Source organism: Myxine glutinosa, chromosome 2 (genome assembly GCF_964187855.1).
Source record: "Myxine glutinosa chromosome 2, kmMyxGlut1.1, whole genome shotgun sequence".
NCBI lineage: Eukaryota > Metazoa > Chordata > Myxini > Myxiniformes > Myxinidae > Myxine > Myxine glutinosa.
In genome coordinates, this window is record NC_136262.1 from 200,466,595 (window position 1) to 200,481,334 (window position 14,740).

Here is a 14,740-nt window from a genome sequence, read left to right on the forward strand (position 1 = left end):
ACACGCCTTCCCAGACCCATGAGGGATTTGTTCGTTGTGCTCCTCACACAAAGTGAAGTCGACAATCCATTGGATCTATGGGAACGTTTCAAGGACGCTATGGCTGAAGATTATCTTCTAGCTCATCGACGATCTGCAAATGATCCCAATATTGCCATCAACGAGCGCCATCATGACTTGGCTCTATCGTATTTGCAGCAGAAACTGCAATTGTTGAACAGAACTGTTGCACATTTTCACTTGCCGACTCCAACGACTGTTCTTCGTCATGAAGGGATTGCCAACATTCACCTACTGAGAGAACTCCAATACGACACGGAGGAACAACAGCGAATCGTAGACGAAAGGCAGCTTCTGCTCAATGATGAGCAGAGAGTTGTCTATGACTTTGCGTGCGGTTGCATCCGCACGAATCAGTCATCAATGATTTTCATTGACGTGCCTGGAGGCACAGGGAAGACGTTTCTTATTAACCTGATTCTCAAAGTGAGAGCGAGTGGAGAAGTTGCCCTTGCGGTGGCCTCATCTGGCATAGCTGCTACCCTCATGCCTGGTGGAAGAACAGCGCACTCAAGGTTCCAAATCCCTCTGACACCGAGGGAAGATGGCGTATGCAACATCGATAAAAATTCCACTATCGCAGACCTCTTTCGAAGTACAAAACTCATCGTGTGGGATGAGTGTCCTATGATCAGGAGAGAGAGTTTCGAGGCTGTGGATCGCACGTTGCGTGATGTATGTGACAAAGACGAGCCTTTTGGAGGGATCTTGACGATATGCTGTGGTGATTTCCGTCAACTTCTGCCCGTGGTGAAAAGAGGGTGTGATGCTGACGTTGAGAATGTGTGCATAAAGAAGTCCTACTTATGGCAGAGCTTTGGAATGTTTCACTTGAGAACTAATATGCGACTGACCGACGGAAGTGGGAAGTTTTCAAGATTTTTGCTCGACATCGGCGAGGATAGAATCGAGAAAAATGCGGATGATGAGATAGATTTGCCAGAGGATATACTGCTGACAGCGAGTGGGCTCGATGAGTGCATCGATACCATATATCCATCATTCGCCAATCCGATGGAGGTTTTTTCAGCAAGGTCTATATTAGTGCCCCTCAACGATATGATGCGAAACATCAATTCAAGATGCATCACAAGGTTCCCTGGTGCTAGCAAGGAGTATGCTGCGTTCAACAGTGTGACTGAGGGTACTGATGCGACGCACTTCCCAACGGAATTCCTAGATTCCGTTGAAGTCTCGGGATTGCCGCCGCACAACCTCGAGCTCAAAAAAGGATCCCCTATCATTTTGATGCGGAACTTGGACCCTCCGAAACTTTGCAACGGGACGCGCATGATTGTTGAGGACATGCTTCGAAATATTATAGTTGCGAGGATCATAAGTTCAACGTTTGAAGGCGAAACTGTAATGCTCCCTCGGATCCGACTAAATCTGTAGGAAGCTGAGGATATCCCTTTGCAGCGCTGCCAGTTCCCCATACAATCCTGCTTCGCAATGACGATCCATAAGGCGCAAGGGCAAACTATGGAGAATGTGCTGGTCTACCTGGAGAAACCGGTCTTCCAGCATGGTCAGCTGTATGTGGCGCTCAGTCGAGGGAAGAGGAAAGAGAACGTGCGAGTTTATGTAAATGGAGGATCGTCGACAAAGAACATCGTCATCAGAAGTGTCCTCTGACAACAAAATCGTGGTAGTCCACGGGTCGCGTGTTTTTTCAAAAAAAAAAAAAAAAAAAAAAAAAAAAAACGTGATCGGAGATAAGGGCCGAAATCACGTGTCACAGATAAGTGATTTAGAACGCTGGAGAGGTGAGCCTTATGGCTTGCTGGCCCAAATAATCTCCATGATGATGTCCAGCGTTCGCTTTAGTTCTATTCTCATATCTATTCAAACTGACTGACCCAACGGGTCATGGGTCGTCTAGTATATATATATAAATATATATATATATATACTAGCAGAAGTACCCGGCATTGCCGGGCGGGGGAAGGGAGGGGAGGAGGAAGGGGAGGGGGAGGAGAACGGGGGGGGGGGGGGAGGGGAGGGGAACGGGGGGGGGGAGGGGAGGAGAGGGTGGGGAGGGGAGAATAGGGGGGAGGGGAGAAGAGGGGGGAGGGGAGAAGAGGGGGGAGGGGAGAAGAGGGGGGAGGGGAGAAGAGGGGGGAGGGGAGAAGAGGGGGGGATGGGGAGGGGGAGGGGGACGGGGACGGGGAGGAGGAGAGAGGAGAAGAGGGGGGGATGGGGAGGGGGAGGGGAGGGATGGGAGGGGGACGGGCAAGGGGGAGGGGAGAGGAGGGGGAGGGGGGAGAGGAGGAGGAGGGGGGAGGGGAGGGGGAGGGGGGAGGGGAGGGGGAGTGAGAGGGGGGAGTGGGAGGGGGAGGGGGAGGGGAGGTGGAGGGGCAGGGGAGGGGAATGGGAGGGGGGAGGGGAGGAGGAGGGGGAAGGGGAAGGGAATGGGGGGGAAGGGGAGGAAAGGGTGGGGAGGGAAGAAGGGAGGGGAGAGGGGGAGGGGAGAAGAGGGGGGAGGGGAGAAGAGGGGGGAGGGGAGAAGAGGGGGGAGGGGAGAAGAGGGGGGAGGGGAGAAGAGGGGGGAGGGGAGAAGAGGAGGGGAGGAGGGGGGAGGAGGAGAGGGGAGAAGAGAGGGGAGGGGGAGGGATGGGAGGGGGAGGGGGGGAGGGGAGGGGCAAGGGGGGAGGGGAGGGGGAGGGGAGGGGGAGAGGGGAGGGGGGAGTGGAGGGGGAGGAGGAGGGGAGGGGAGGGGGAGGAGGGAGAGGGGGGAGGGGGAGGGGGAGGGGAGAAGGGGAGGGGTAGGGTGGAGGGGGGAGGGGAGGGGGAGGGGGAGGGGGGAGTCAAGTCGGAAGTCATTGTCGTCAATTGAATGTCGCATTTATTTTTTATTCCCTGTCAAATGGCATTGGTCCCGCATTCCGAACCCGGAAGTCATTGTCGTCAAAGTTGAAAAATTAACGTTACGAAATACGCTGACGACGTCATAATTTTAAAACCCGAAGGTTTTTTTTAACATTTAAGGTGTGCTGTAGTTTCTCTGGGACGTACTGATTCCGAATATGAAGTTCAAAAATTAACGTTCCGAAATACGCTGATGACGTCATAATTTTAAAACGCGACGTTTTTTAAATTTTAAGGTGTGCTGTAGTTGCTCTGAGACGTACTGATTCCGAATATGCCTTTGGTTTTGCTCTGCGATGAGTAGTTCTCGAGTTATAAGAGGACAAACAAACAAACATACTTTACTGCTTTATATAGATAGATTATATATATATAAATATATATAAATATATATATATATATATATATATATATATATATATATATATATATATATATATATATATATATATATATATATATATATATATATATATATATATATATATATATATATATATATATATATATATATATATATATATACAGTGGAACCTTGACTTACGAGTTTAATCCGTTCCGTGACCGAGCTCGTAACTCAAATTGCTCGTATCTCAAATCAAATTTCCCCATTGAAATGCATTGAAATGCTATTAATCCGTTCCAGCCCGCCAAAAACCACACCAATTTTTTTTTTAATATACAGTATATATAAAAATATCTCGCGCTTTATATTTCACCTGTATGCAGCATACAAGTTGGCAGGATGGCCTGGACTGGAGGTACGCACACTTGACTCTAAAGTCTAAACTGTCCAGCCTGGGTTTGAATCCCGACCCAGCTATAACCTGTCATGGGTGAATCACAGGCAGGGTGATTCATCAATGTGTGTACCGCTAAACTGGGCGCCCCGTTTGCGTCCCATTAGTTGTTGGATGTTAAGGATCTCACCGTGTTTTCCACAAAGAGAAGGCGAGCTATCGCCGGCACTCTGAACAAGTTGACGGCAGAGATACTGTACTTGCACGGCATGATAACCACGTGTCGCACGATCTCTTGTCATGATCCACAAGATTATCACAGAGAGGTGCAGCTTCCAGCGTTTCGAGATCTGATCCAGGCCTATCCAACGAGACCGGTCCCAGCGTTCTAGGCCCGGTGGTTGTCTCAGACGGACCCGACAACGGCAGTGTTCGTTTTAACTCGATTCGATTCGAGCGCCGACGTGCCGGCGAACAAAACCGGTCATATCTTTTGAACGCGTGGCTCGATTTTTACAAAATAAACTTTTTCTTGAAGGTCTGAACCGTGCGCTCAAAACGATACCGAGTTTGACCCTGAGAGAGCCGTTTTGCGCCGGCAAAGGCGCCTTGTGTGACGTGAGGACCACGTCGTGCTGCATAGATTATCATAAATTATCATATCATTATCGGCGGCGTTATATATCATTAGCGCTATACGACAGAGATACTGTACGTGCACGTCAAGATAACCACGTGACCGGAGCCCACCTGGCGGCGGAAACTCAAAATAACCGAAATGCGAAAACTAAAATGCAGCGCTATACTACGACAGAGATACTGTACGTGCACGGCAAGATAACCACGTGACCGGGTGGCGAAAGCTCGTAACTCGGATCTCGGCTCGCATCTCAAAGCAATAAACTGCCAGAGTGACGGCTCGTATCTCGAAAAACTCGTAAGTTGGGGCACTCGTAAGTCGAGGTTCCACTGTATATATACACACACACACACACACACACACACACACACACACACACACACACACACACACACACACACACACACACACACACACACACACACACACACACACACACACACACACACACACACACACACACACACACACACACACACACACACACACACACACACACACACGAGTATATTTCCTTTTGTTGTTACCAATGATTAAATCAGTGTTACACCCACATGTTTTGCTTTGTATTTTTGCCTGTCGTAACAAATGCAAATTTCCAGGAAAATTACACCCAAAATTTGCATTTACTGGTCATAAATAAATAGCCCTGAGTGGGTGACGGTCATCTCTTGAGGTTGTAGTTCAGACCTGTGCTGATTTGGGGAACCCCCTGGGAGCACCCTGATCCCTTTGGGAGGCCTCCTGCTCCGAAATCGGAAAAATCGAAGCCTGAGCGATTGTGCAAGCTACAGAGTAGAAGGGCTGCAATCATTGGTAAATAAGGGACAAGTAGGGATCTGAAGTTTCAGGGGGCAAACCCACATGGTCACCCCATGATCTGTAATCGAAAAATCAGGGCCTGAGCGATAAGCGATTGTGCGAGTCATCAAGTAGAAGGGCTGCATCGAACTTCAGAGCAATCGGTTGGTAAATAAGGGACGAGGATGGCTCCAAAGTTTAGGGGGGGGTAAACCCCCTCTCTCTCCCCCGGAGCCAGAGCCCTCATGATCAGAAATCGAAACCCGAGCAATTGTGCAGGCTACTGTCTTGTATTCGTGTGTCAATTTTAAGAACAGTCAGCAAGGTGATAAGGGAGGAGTAGAAAAAGGAAAAAAGTCGCAAAATGTTAACGGACAGACGACCGGATGGACAGACATCCAGACATCATGACCCATTTTATAAGTTAATCTCTTCGAAAATCAAGATGTGATGATGTAATTAATAGCACAAAAATGTTGCCACATGTATACACCCACATGTCCCAATGGTGGATCAGTGCTTCAATGTGTCTATCACCCCTCTCACCAAACAATTCGCACCTGACAGATATCTCTACGAATGCGCCGACTGCCGTGATGAGTATCCTCATTGACCTCTGTTGATGCTGCGTCAAAGGCACCTATGGAGACCTTTGGAACAAGGACACATCAACTTGAAAGTACCATGACACACCTCTGCAAAAACAAGACTTTGTGATAAGCAGTCACCAAACAAAAACAATCGACGAAATGTGTAATTGGCCATAAAAACAACTCATCATTGTCTGCTGAAATTTTGAAAACAGAAAATTCATAGTACGGTAATTCTTTTTTATTTTTAAGAGTATTTTCAGTTTCCACGAACATCATTTCACGCATGCTCTCCCCACTCAATATCAATAAAATAACACAAGCAGACAAAATATTTGCAGCATTAAATAGCATGCGTCACAAAAGATTTATATCTCAAATCAAGACAACAGTACAACAGGGAAGCAAGGGCTGGCAGGATGGCCTACGCCCTAGGGCCTAGACACTATATATATATATATATATATATATATATATATATATATATATATATATATATATATATATATATATATATATATACACAAAGAATTAAGTTAAGCACCCCTACACAACGAATTAAGGTAAGCACCCCCTAATATATATTCTTTGTGTATATGTATACATTGGCATATATTCTAAGGTATGTGAGATCAAATAATGATTGGTATGACAATAACCTGCCACAGCAACGCATACGACGGCTTACAGGGTCTATGAGACGTAGGGTTGAGTCAGTGATCCGATCAAGTGGGTCCTACACACGTTATTGACGCAAAGATCGCTAGAGGTCTTCTCAGAACAATGACTGTACGTTAGAAAACATAAACGTCATCCACACTGTCCGTGATGGACCTATAGCTCCATACTTAAATTGAGGTGAAAATATGCCTAAAATTCCCAAAAAATTTCACCTTAAATTATTCAGAATAAAATATTGAAAACGGCATGATTGTTATGTTTTTATGTGACCATAATATCACTTCTCCAGAAAATATAGCAATATCATGGGTATATTACACTGTTTTGACGACAACAAACTTGTAATGTGCGAGGTTGTAAAAAAACGGGGGGGGTGCTTAACTTAATTCTTTGTGTATATATATATGTATGTATGTATGTATGTATGTATGTATGTATGTATGTATGTATGTATGTATGTATGTATGTATGTATGTATATATATATATATATATATATATATATATATACGTAATGTGTTCAAAAAGTATCCGACCTTTATTTTTCGTGCGTAAAAAAAAAGAAGCTAGGGAGGCATTGATTGGTGCACTTATGTAGGCGATCCTAATGCACACGCGTGAATTTTTTCCCACCTGCAGAAGCTGTCATTCGACGGCAGACCGCCGATGAGTGAGGACATGAAGTGAGCGCCGTCGGATTTTCGTTTTTGACAAAATGACGGAAAAACTTGAACAACGCTACTGCATCAAATTTTGTGTTTTTTGGCCTCGGGGATGTTGGATGCTTCCATTGTGATGACTGCAACTTGGTTTCTGGGTCGTACCCATAAACCCAGGACTCATCGCCAGTGATCACTGTGTTGAGGAAGCTGGGATCGCTGTTCACAGTCTCCAGCATGTCCTGTGCGATCTCCAAACGGAGTTGCTTCTGCTCAATCGTTAGCAGCTTTGGTACGAACTTCGCTGAGATTCTCCTGAAGCCCAAATCCTCCTTCATAATGGAATGAACGGTGTTGAATCTTGCGGATCGTTTCCACTTGGGAATCGCCAAGCTTTACACAAAATTTGATGCAGTAGCGTTGTTCAAATTTTTCCGTCATTTTGTCAAAAACGAAAATCCGACGGCGCTCGCTTACATGTCCTCACTCATCGGCGGTCTGCCGTCGAATGACAGCTTCTGCAGGTGGGAAAAAAATTCACGCGTGTGCATTAGGATCGCCTACATACGTGCACCAATCAACGCCTCCCTAGCTTCTTTTTTTTTACGCACGAAAAATAAAGGTCGGATACTTTTTGAACACAGTAGTAACTGTGAGAGATAGTAGAAACTCCACAGTACGAGCAGGGCGTCTCATTTGCATTGAATAAATAATCGGGAGATTAAATCAGATGCGGACATAGCTTCAGGACTTCGATCTTTAATTTGACAAGCTTTCGACCAACAAAGGTCTTCTTCTGAGTCTACAAAAACAGCAGGCATGTATATCAGTCAAGTATGTATCGTGATATGTGTGTAAGATGTGTGATATGTGTAGAAAATGCATACAAAAGGAAGAGTCACGCCAAAGCTCACTCACCAGCCCCAAGTTCAACGGAAGTGAAGCGCACCTTACAGTTACCGTTTGCGTTACAGTTCCGCTGCACGTGCATACACAAATATAGAGATACATACATACATAAACACACAAGCATATATTAATATCCCATTTATATTCATATAATATATTTATATAAATGACATATAAAGGTAGAATGAATGAATGGGTGAATGAATGAATGAATGAATGAATGAATGGGTTACGGTTAACAATTTGATGGGGTTGATGTAGGAACATGCTTTAATCATCAAAATTTATGCCATGAGGGATTTTTGTCCGAAGTTTATGTATCCAAAAGGACTCACGTTTCAGAATCGTGGTGTGTGATCGATTTGTGATTGATTCAATGGCAGAGATTTGAATGTCATTTATAGAGTGATCCGGTTGATTAAAGTGTATCGTGTAAGGTAGAGATTTGCCCTGACTGGTGTGGAAGTTATTGATTTCTGACCGGGTGTTATTAAATCGTGTGTAGAGTGTATTCTCAGTTTATCCAACATATTGTTTGTTGCACTTTTGGCAAGTGATTTAGGTATATGACCCATGTAGATTTGCAGTTCATATAGGAGGTGATGGGGAATTTTTGTCCAGTGCTGGAACTACAAAATTTGTTTCCTTCTAGTAAATGCTTGTGAATAATACATTTTTTTGCTGTGCATTTATAGAAGCCAGGGATCCTAGTTTGTTTGTTGTGGGGCTGTGGGTGCTTTGCTTTTACCAAGAGGTCCCTGAGTGTCCGACCACGTCGAAATGATGTTAGTGGAGGTTGAGGAAATGTGGTGCCGAGTGTTTCTGATTGATGGAGGAGAGGAAGGGCCTTATTCAGAATACTTGGCAATTGGGATGAGGTAGCAGAGTAGGTGGTTACCAGTGGGACACGGTTAGTTGCAGGTTTGGGTTTGTAAGTCAGAAGGTCTGCTCTCGGTATGCGTTTTGCTCGGGTTATTGCTTCTTTCACAGAGTGAGGGTAATAGTTTCTTGCAATGAAGTGTGTTTCTAATTGGCAGAGACAAGTTTCTTCTGCCATTTTTGTTGAGCAAATGCGTCTTACTCTGAGTGCTTGACTGTATGGTATGCTTGCAATTGTATGTTTTGGATGAAATGAAGAAGGGAGAAGGTAAGAGTGAGTGTCTGTTGGTTTGGTGTATAGTTCTGTTTCGAGTCTGTTATTTTGAAGCGTGAGTGATGTGTCTAGAAAGTGAACTTCAGACTGTGAGCTGTCAAATGTAAACTTGATGGTCGGATGAATCAAATTTAATTCATTTTGGAATTGTGTGAGACTACGGGGGGATTTTGACCAGATGAACTGGATGTCATCAATATAACGTACCCAGGATTTTTCCAAGATGCCGTGATGAGGTTGTGCATTGATCTTGGCCTCTATCATTCCCATGAAGATGTTAGCGTATGACGGTGCAACAGGGGTACCCATAGCGGTATCTTGAGTTTGAATGTAATGTTGTCCGTTGAATTGGAAATTATTCAGTTTGAGTGTCAGTTCTAATAGGCGCATAAGGTCTTGAGTAGGTGGTATTGGGACTTGTCGTGTATCGAGGGCTTTGCGGCATGCAGACAGGCCTTCTGAATGTGGAATATTAGTGTAGAGGGATGTAACATCTGCTGTGACTAAAATGGTTTGGGAGTTGAAAGGTGAGTATATTCTGTTCAATCCTTGGATGTGGGTCAGAAAACTGGTTGTGTCCTTGAGGTATGAGGAGAGATTCATCACGAGAGGACGTAAATGACAGTCAACAAATTTTAATATTAGAACAGTTGGACATGTGCAGCCAGATACGATTGGTCTACCTGGATTGTTTACCTTGCATATTTTAGGAAGAAAATAAAGGTTAGGGCAATGAGGATCTTTCGGAACCAAGCGAGATTTGATGGTTTTATCCACCCGAATAGAATCGACTACCTTTTTAACCTCCAAGATGTAAAAGGGTAGGGTCGGATGGGAGCTCTTTGTAAGTATCACTATGTAGTTGACGATTACCTTCTGCAACGTAATCGGTAGTCGACATAATGACAATGGCAGTACCTTTATCTGCTGGCTTTATGACTATCTATTTATGACTATATATATATATATATATATATATATATTGTGAGAAACCACCGGTGAAACCACCTGTTCTCACCCAGATTTGGTGCCCCGCCCACCGCGTGACGTGGCCTCCTTGGAGCCTCACGCGATCGGGAGGCGATTCGGCACGTGATTGGTGGAGAGTCCAGAGAGCGCGGTGGCCATCTTGTGCAACGGACGCGGCTCGAAGGCTCCGAGTGGGAAATCTCAAAAGGGCTTTCCTTGAATCCTCACGACAGCCGAGTTGGGCTGGTCGATTACAGTTCGGTATTTTACGAGCGAGTAACTCCGGAAGAGAACGAGTGATTCCCGGATCTCGTAGATTGGAACCGCGAGTGATTGCCTGCTTCGTGTTGGAGCTGCTGGCCGACCGTTCCTGCCGGCCTTGTGCGGTGAATTCCATCCTGTTACCCTCCGAGTCCCGGAGATCGTCGATTGGAGCCGCGAGTGATCTTACCTGCGTCCTGTTTGGAGCGTCTGTTGCCGACAGTTCCTGCAGGCTTTGTGCAGTTTATTCCATTTTGTTACCTTTCATGGTTTTGTGATCGAGCCAATAAAGCATCGTGCCTTACCCCTAGAAGGCCGATTAAAACACAACGGTGTTTATTGAGTTCTCTCTGTCCACTCCGTGGACTACTTGAAGCCCGGACATTCACGTCCGTATTCCGTGCTGGGACACATCTCACAGACGGGATCGCGACAATATATATATATATATATATATATATATATATATATATATATATATATATATATATATATATATATATATATATATATATATATATATACATACACATTCGCCTCTAAGCTGAGAAGTTCGAGTTTGAATCCCAACCCAGCTATAAACTGCCATCCCAGTGTTTCGCAGGCAGAGAGATTCATCAATGTGTGTGCCGTTCCTTGGATGGACCATAAACAGGGCGTCCCGGCTGCCGGCATTCTTTGGTGGACATAGGTCCCCATATTTAGAAGTATTAATTCTTTCTCGTGAGGTGAATTGGCAAGAAAAAATCCAAACGTTGGCCCTCCTGAATGATGTCTGACTCACTTGTATTATAACTTGCACAATCTACGTAATTATTCTTCTTATTACAACTTCATGTCTCCTATTCTTGGTTACTGCGTTTCATTGAACGCTTGCTTGCGTTAATGTGCTGTTAATGTAAAAGCCAATCCCATTCAAGTGTTTATGCTGTGGGCATGCATGGTAATCTAACTATAACAGACGGCCATTGACGCTACTTGTCTGGCCCTGCAATCTGCCTTAATGCAGCTAATCAACCTTTTTGGTGGCCTTCCTCTTAGTCTGGTGCCATTTACTCTTCCTTGCATGAGAATTTTTGGAAATCAGTTTTGGAGTATCCTTTGAATGTGCCCAAATAATACAAGCCTTCTTTGTGTTATATTCTCTGTTATCGTGTTTTACTCCGAGGACTTCCCTTATTATAGTAGTCCTTATTTTGTCCAGCCTAGTTACTCCCATTATTTTTCTGAAGCATACCATTTCAAAAACAAGGAGTCGATGTTCATCGTCTTGCTTTAATGTCCAGGTTTCTGACCCATACATCCAAGATTGTGAGAACCAGGACCCCATACAGTTCAGCTTTGGTGTCACGTTGGATGACTTTTGCCATCCAAATACTTTGTAGTTGCTGAAATGCTCCCAGTGCTTTCCCAATTCTATGTTTGATGTCTTCAGTGCTTGTTCCATCCTGTGATGTGGTACCCTCCAGATAGGTAAATTTCTGAGCTTGTTTTAAAACTATGCCGTTCATATTGATGTTAATTCTATTTGGGTGGGGACTACTGATGACGTCTCTCTCTCTGTTTTTGTGATGTTGATCTTCATGCCCAGAGCACTACTGCTGCTGTGAACACAATCAAAGAGGATGTGCATGTCTTCTTCGGCCTCTGTTAGCAAGACAATGTCGTCTGCGAATCGTAGGTTTGATATAACTTTTCCTCGGATGTTAACTCCTTGCAGCATATCATGTATTGTGTGCAGCATTACAAGTTCAAGCAGCAAGTTGAAAGGCTGGGGCGATTTCACACATCCCTGACTGACCCCAACTGTCTTGCTGAACCAATCAGTCAGATCTCCATTCACTGTTAGTGCTCTCTGACTTTCTGTATAGTCAGGTTCACTATGTTTTTTCGTTCAAAATTTTTGGAGATTAGCAAAACTATACATTTTTGGAATATTCAGAGCATGAGGAATCCAAAAATTAATGTTTACATTTGCGTAGACACCTTTACGAAAATGACACTCAGGACAGTGATGAAGATCTGTAAAAGCATATTCCTGAACGGTATACACCTCGTAGATCCTGTGTATAGGACTTATAGTTCAATCTGATACTACCTATAACTTCCTATAACAACCTATAACTTCAAAGGACTTGCAATATCATGTATTATGTAATTCAGTTATATCACAAATATAAAGACAATGGTTTTCAATTACCTTTGTTTGTTGCTTTTCTATAATCCTGAGCACTATTCTGAGGCCTTTATTGGATTCCTTGACCCAGAAAACATAGGATTAGCATATTTAATTAAGTCTCTAGGTTGACTAGAAGCCGAGATCGCGCAAAATATGTATTTTATGGCGGCCATTTTCAAAATCCAAAATGGCGGCCATGCAGGTGTCTGTGCAAATGCCAACATTGATTTTCAGATTCTCCATGCTCTGAAGATTCCAAAAATGTACAGGTTTGCTAATCCCAAAATTTTGAAAGAAATTATATTTGTTAACATAGTGAACCTGACTATCTTCATCACTGTCCTGAGTGTCATTATCGCAAAGGTGTCTACGTAAATGTAAACATTAATTTTTGGATTCCTCATGCTCTGAATATTCCAAAAATGTAGTTTTGCTAATCTCCAAAAAATTTGAACGAAATTATATTTGTTAACATAGTGAACCTGATGCCTAAGTCACACATAGGCGGATATTTTGGCGACTGCCGGCGATCAAGATTTTTCGGCGACCACTGGCGATTTCGGGCGGTCAAATATGGTCAGGCGGCAGTATGGCGACTGCAGGCGACTGCATTGCGACGACGCCCCGACCCGAGTGGGATGGCGACTGTTGAAGATCGACGACGACTGCATCGCGGATGCACGGCGGCAGCGTGGCGACAGTCTGGCGGCTAGATTACGACCGATGGCGGATCGCGGCGACTGCATTGGGGCCGGGTGGCGGTTTACTCCGACGTCCGCAAGACTGCAATAAGACCGCCGGCGATTGGAGACGATTCACACAACTTTTTAAATCTTTATTTCTCTATTTTACATTTCACTTTATTCATTTCAATGATGTATGTCATGAAGCATAAAGATGTTTGATGTACAATAACAAAGTTAATAAAGATGTATCATTGTAATGTAATAATCAAACTTTTCTGCAGGGAGAGAGAATGGAAATAAAGTCCAACAAATTATTTCCACTGGTCCCAAGTCCCATAAATAAAGTTTCCAAAGGACCAAAGTCCCAAAAATAAAGTTCCCAAAAGTCCCAAGTCCAAACAATAAAGCCATATCCTTGTCGGCACCACAGGACCTCACTCCACGGAGACCCTCACACCATCCTGTCTTGCCATGGAATCGTGGTATGTCGTAATGCAGTCGCCAGGCAGTCGTATCTCTGTCGCCAATGGCCGTAACTCGGCCGCCACTAGTCCTACTGCTGTCGTCGTCAGTCTCCCATAGCCGCAGGGGAGACGTGGCAGTTCTTCTGTAGTCGATATGCAGCCGCAACAGTGTCGGCCCATAGTCGGGAAGATGCCGCAGGAAGGCCGTATGGCATTCGCATCTCTGCCGTGCTCGCTGGTGGGGCGATTGCGGAAAACTATGAGCGACTGGGTTGCGGCCGCTTTACGCTCTTATTACGGATACCGACTACAGCATGGCGGTTCCATCACGACAGCATGGCGGATTTTTTTCGAGTGCGACTGAGCGCGCCGTTTTTAAACATTTAAAAAAATATTTGGCCCCTTTGCGGCTCTTGCCGACTGCAGCCGACCTGGGGAGGATAACCACGACTACAGGCGACCGTCCATTACGGTTTCATTACGATTGTCGGCGGGTGGTGGCGATTTTTCCAGTCGCCAGTAGTCGCCGACAAATCCGCCTATGTGTGACTTAGGCATGACTATCACCAGAATCAAATCTATTCATCCTTATCACACACCCAATCTGTCCAAATTTCATCTGAATCTTTCCATAACTTTATGAGATATTCTGCTCACAGACAGACAGACAGTCAGACAGGGGCGAAAACATAACCCCCATCCACCTTTGGTGGCGGAGGTGACAAAACAACATACACAAAGAAAAACAAAACACAACATCTACAAAAAACACAAAACTAAGCACACGCACACACACCTCTGGATCAGATGAAGGCTCGCCAGGGGCAGCTAAATCTTCGTCGACATCAGATGGGCTGCATGAGGTGCCCATAGAAGCCAAGCCACGCTTTTTTAGAGGTTTGCAATTGTCCGACATTTGTACAGCACCTGCACAAAAAGTTGAATAAAAGAGAATCACCATAAAAAGAGAGGGGAGGGTGGATAATTGGTTGGGTGAGTTAATGAGCAAACTCTTTACGACTTCAGTTTGATAAGTAGCATTTCCATCTGAATTTGTAACTCATTATTTTGGAAGCCCAGC

At 44.6% G+C, this 14,740-nt stretch overlaps 1 protein-coding gene across 3 annotated transcripts in view; it reads right to left on the bottom strand.

Moving 5' to 3' along the window:
* Positions 1-5,384: 5,384 nt before the first annotated feature.
* Positions 5,385-14,740, bottom strand: part of LOC137422181 (histone-lysine N-methyltransferase NSD2) — a 103,861-nt gene continuing 94,505 nt past the window's right edge. For 2 of the 3 annotated variants that reach the window (XM_078772163.1, XM_078772164.1), the window contains exons 11-12: positions 14,456-14,586; positions 13,315-13,894 (exon numbers count right to left, since the gene is read on the bottom strand). In XM_078772163.1, the coding sequence (XP_078628289.1) occupies positions 13,430-13,894; positions 14,456-14,586 (596 nt within the window). In that variant the 3' untranslated portion in view covers positions 13,315-13,429. Of the gene's footprint in view, positions 5,760-13,314; positions 13,895-14,455; positions 14,587-14,740 lie in introns of those variants that run through there. The other variant, XM_068108942.2, reaches the window with a different exon arrangement.